Source organism: Silurus meridionalis, chromosome 1 (genome assembly GCF_014805685.1).
Source record: "Silurus meridionalis isolate SWU-2019-XX chromosome 1, ASM1480568v1, whole genome shotgun sequence".
In the NCBI taxonomy this organism is placed as follows: domain Eukaryota; kingdom Metazoa; phylum Chordata; class Actinopteri; order Siluriformes; family Siluridae; genus Silurus; species Silurus meridionalis.
In genome coordinates this window covers 195,001-200,000 of record NC_060884.1, presented here as the reverse complement: position 1 = coordinate 200,000, position 5,000 = coordinate 195,001, and the positions used below count along the sequence as shown (strand labels likewise).

Below are 5,000 nucleotides of genomic sequence, written 5' to 3'. Positions count from 1 at the left end.
TAATGAAAAAGATCAATTAATCAGTCAATAATAAAGCGATCGGAATCTGTGCGTCATTCTGCAGTCGCTGGCATTCAGAAGACATTCCTGTCCTTCACACACTGCTTATGGGTGTGTGTGTGTGTGTGTGTGTGAGTGATGCCTGGGGGAAGAGTAGTTCCTCATGGTGTAGACGCTTTTATTTTATACTGTTTTGGGTTTAAATCACTTTGTTTACTCAATCAAAAATTGTTGGGGGGTCTTGTGTGTGATAATTAACACACACACACACACACACACACACACACACACACACACACACACACACACACACACACGCACACCTGTTACAGTGTGGAATTTGAAGGTGATGGAAGTGAAATAAAGAGCAATGATGGTATCACATGATCTTGTTTATATTTATCTAAGTTAAGTAGCTGAAGACCCCCCCCCTCCAACCCCCCAGCCCAGGTAACAGGTGTAACACTGCTGTACACAGAAATACAATACTAGAACTTCTAAACAATTTCTGACCTTCTGTGTGTTCATATGTAGATCTAGAAAAAGATTTACATGGTGGAATGTGGACAAAGTCAGAGGGAGTGAGTGAGTGTGTGTGTGTGTGCATGCCTCATGTAGTTTTATGGTTAAGTTAAATCATTCAGAACACACACACACACACACACACTGGCCCTGAATCCTGGACTCCTGGGTGTGTGTTTTAGCTCAGAGCATCTGAGAAAGAAATAAACGAGAAAGCTGAAGTTTGTTTAGAAATCTGATCATCTTTCTGGTTTCTCCACAATTACACCAAATCTTTACAATATACAAAGAATTACAAAACCAGTCAAAGTTTGGACATGCCGTCTCCTTCAGTATATATATATATATATATATATATATTTCATATATTATTTTTAACATTGTATATTAATACTGGAGACATTCAAATTATAAACAAATATGGAATTAAAGAGAAATGTGTTAAATAACACAGTATATATATATTTTAGGCGGCATGTCCAAACCTTTGACTTGTAGTGTTTTTATACTTCACCCTAGTCACAACAATATATACACAATTTCACCATCATCTTCTAATAAGCAGAAGCAGGAAGCTGTTCCACTACATCACTGGAGATGATTTCCTGTTTATTCATAGAAAAGTATATTGATATTCTCTCTTAGTTGTTTAGTTGTGAATTATTAAACGACAGTAAAGCAGCAAATATTCAATATTCATATTACAATTATAATTTTTTTACTTCACAGTAAAATATTCTCAGAATCAGGAAACATAAAATCATGGTTTGAACTCTGATATCGGAGCTGTGTGTGTTTTAGAGATCAGATCATTTCATTCATTGGTTCTTTAAATGTCGTTCATCAAAATGAACAAATCTTTTATTTAGACATTTATTTCATTTTGTTCCTTTGATCAGAAATCAAATTAAATGTTGGATGATCAGAAAGCAGATCAACACGTCTACATACACAGCTGTAATTATGATTAATAACAATGCAGATAAGGATAATTATGATCAACAGAATGAGTAGATTCTCTTCTCATATCTTCTGATCCGAGTCATTTGTTTTATTTCTCACGTGACTCCCATAATTATTGTAAGAATAATGTCAAGATTCAGACCATAAAAGACTCCGCTCTGTTGCATTATGTCGTGTCTACGGGAGTCAAGAAATAAAAGGACGACCCCCTCGACTAGAGGAGTTGAGAGATGATCTACTCAATTCTGTTTCCTGAACATGGCCTACAGAGATGCTGTGCTCATGCGTGTCCGGTACAAAATGAATAAATCACTCTTTTCTGGTCTTCTGAGTCACATTAAAGACTTGTTCAAAACCAACTCATCACTAGAGTGTGTGTCCATGCGAGCAAAATTGTGTGTGTTATTCATGAAACCTTTCATGTTTCACTCCATGGTCCAGGGGAATGTATGTTTTACTGTACTGTACTCTATATGTGTGTGGAATGACAATAAAACCCTATTTGACCTGAATCCTTTACAGTAGTAATACACCACTCTGACGTCACCACTCTGACGTCACCACTCTGACGTCACCACTCTGACGTCACCACTCTGACACACTCTGACACACTCTGACGTCACCACTCTGACGTCACCACTCTGACGTCACCACTCTGACGTCACCACTCTGACGTCACCACTCTGAGGTCACCACTCTGACACACTCTGACATCATCATGCTTACTTTTATTTATTTGTAAACATCTGAAATAATAGAGGAAACAAGGTGAAAGGTCACAGTTTCTTCTCCTTTGGAGTAGTCTTCTTCTTTAGCATTGAGTTAATGATGAGCTGTGACTGGTGTTTGAGGGACGTCCGAGTGATGACATCACCATCTTCCTCTTCACTGTCTTCCTCTTCTACAGAGAAAAACTCATCCATCACCTTTCTGTTTGTGTGTGTGTGTGTGTGTGTGTGTGTGTGTGTGTGTGTGTGTGTGTGTCTCTCACCTTCATTCAGGTCAGGTTTCTGATAATCTGTTGATGTGATGCAGGTTTTATCTTCAGGAAGGTTCCCCTCAGTGATGGCATGGGACTGCACATACACACAATTTTTGAAAACACATTAAAGGTTTCACTTGTTCTCTCTCTCTCTCTCTCTCTCTCTCTCTCTCTCTCTCTCTCTCTCTCTCTCTCGCACGCACGCACGCACGCACGCACGCACGCACGCACGCGCACGCACGCACACACACACACACACACACACACACACACACACACACACACACACACACCTCCTGCTCCTTCATCTCACTGGTGAGTGTGTCTAAATCATGTCCCTGTAATTTGTCCAGCAGCTGCATCAGTTTTAGCTCTGCTTCCTGAAACATATCCAACACTGGTACAGGAGAAACACCTCTCCTGCACAGGGCATCCTACACACACACACACACACACACACACACATACACATACACACACATACACACACACACACACACACACACACACACACACACACAACCACACACAAAATATAAGTTTTAAAATCAGCAGCAACTACAGCAGACCAGTCAGATAATATACTTTATATATATAATTTTATAATATATATACTATAACATTATATATTATATATATATATATATATGGGTGTGTGTGTGTGTATAAATGTGTGTGTGTGTGTGTGTGTGTGTATATACCTGTAGTGTGATGTGCTGCAGTTTGACACACAGGTGCTTTACAGCGTTGCTCACGGTGTTCAGTGTGTGTGTGATTCTGTCCACAGTCTCTTTAGCTGCATCTCGTCTCTTCTGTTCTATCTGTAACTGAGACACACACTCCTCCAACATCCTCCTCCCACTAACACACACACACACACACACACACACACACACACACGTTGAAATGATTACTGATTGAAGGGTTATTATACTCAGAGAAGGTCACTAATGTTCAGTGGTTATGGGAGGACACGCCTCACTTTTACACAAGCTCCGCCCCTGTGTATGTGTGTGTGTGTGTGTGTGTGTGTGTGTGTGTGTGTGTGTGTGTGTATGAGTGTGTGTGTATAAGATTCTCTTACTGGTTTAGTTTGGTCTCTCCTGAGAACTTCATGTCCTGGTACTGAGTGTGTATTGTGTCTCTCTCCTCCTTTAGACTCTGAAGCTCACACTCATTTTGCAACTTCATCTGCTCCAGGTGTGTGTGAGTGTCACACTGAGATAGGAACCTGTTTACCACCTCCTACACACACACACACACACACACACACACACACACACACACAATGTTCACAAGCATACTCATTAAGTTAGGTCTTTACTCTTTATTGAGGAAACTCTGTACAATTAATGCAATGAGTTTATTAATCATTGTGCAGTTCTGCTCATTTAAATTGACAACTTTGTTAAATGACAAGCAAATTTATACGTCGCAAAAAATAAACAAAGACCCGATTATTGATTGTCAAACTCCTCTCTGAGAACAGTTATAAGTGCTACATAAGACTCTTATTAAAGGAAAAGTTCACCAAAAAAAAAAAATTCTTCCATCGTTTACTCACACAATATTGTTCCTTCTTCTGTTTGAATGAGACAATAAGTGTGCAAAATAACACAACATAAAGTTATGCCAGAATCTTTTTCTTGTGAAAAACAATTAAAAAAATAAAATTAAATACTGAATATAAGAACAAGTCAGTGGAAACATTTCCCCCAAACACATTAATTTATAGAACATTCCTGCTATAAATAGTCTCAATGTTTTCCATCTTCACGCTGTCACTTTCTCTTTTCTTTGTAATGTGAGTTACTTTTCAGTTAAATTATTTTGCATAAAAATTTATACTGAATTAAAATGAACGTAGTGACGTAGAATCGCGCAGTCACACGTGCGAGCCGCGGGAACAGAAGCTGGTCAGAAGCGGAGATGACAAACCAGAGCATTACATCACTGTGATAGAAGTGTTCTTATTATAGTGAAATAGTGGAGGAAAAGGAGAAAGGAATAATGGTGAAGTGTAGATTAATTCAGTATTTAGCTCCTAAACTCTGGAATAGTCTTCCTGACGGTGTTCGGGGCTCAGACACACTCACCCAATTTAAGTGTAGATTAAAACGTATCTTTTAGCAAAGCCTACACATAACACACATCACATCATAACCTTGTGCTCCAGAACATCTGATCACATGCACATTATCAACTTGTGCTGTTAATATCATGAACAGCAGCTACGCTAATTCCTCTCCACTGCTTCTCTTTCTCTCCCCATCCCGAGGCATCCTGAGGTTGCTCCAGCTCCAGTCACCTCCCACCTCGTGATGATTACGGACCTTTAAAGAAGTAGATGCCGAACTCACAAACATCCTGAACCATCTAGAGACGTACCAGTGCCATTTGGATCCCGCTACATGTGTGGAGTTTTGACATTGGACCTCCTGGAGTGTTTAAAGGCTCTGGCATGGAGAAGCTGATGCTGGATCTGTGGTGATCACAAATGCTGAGCTTATAAAACTCGGAGCTACTAACCATA

The 5,000-nt window shown here is 39.6% G+C and overlaps 1 protein-coding gene across 1 annotated transcript in view; it reads right to left on the bottom strand.

Moving 5' to 3' along the window:
* Positions 1-2,193: 2,193 nt before the first annotated feature.
* The window catches only part of LOC124392031 (outer dynein arm-docking complex subunit 3-like), a 10,530-nt gene continuing 7,723 nt past the window's right edge, over positions 2,194-5,000 (bottom strand). Inside the window, exons 9-13 of the mRNA XM_046858736.1 lie at positions 3,552-3,712; positions 3,169-3,328; positions 2,761-2,901; positions 2,477-2,561; positions 2,194-2,386 (exon numbers count right to left, since the gene is read on the bottom strand). Coding sequence (XP_046714692.1) covers positions 2,262-2,386; positions 2,477-2,561; positions 2,761-2,901; positions 3,169-3,328; positions 3,552-3,712 — 672 coding nt within the window. The 3' untranslated portion in view covers positions 2,194-2,261. The remainder of the gene's footprint in view (positions 2,387-2,476; positions 2,562-2,760; positions 2,902-3,168; positions 3,329-3,551; positions 3,713-5,000) is intronic.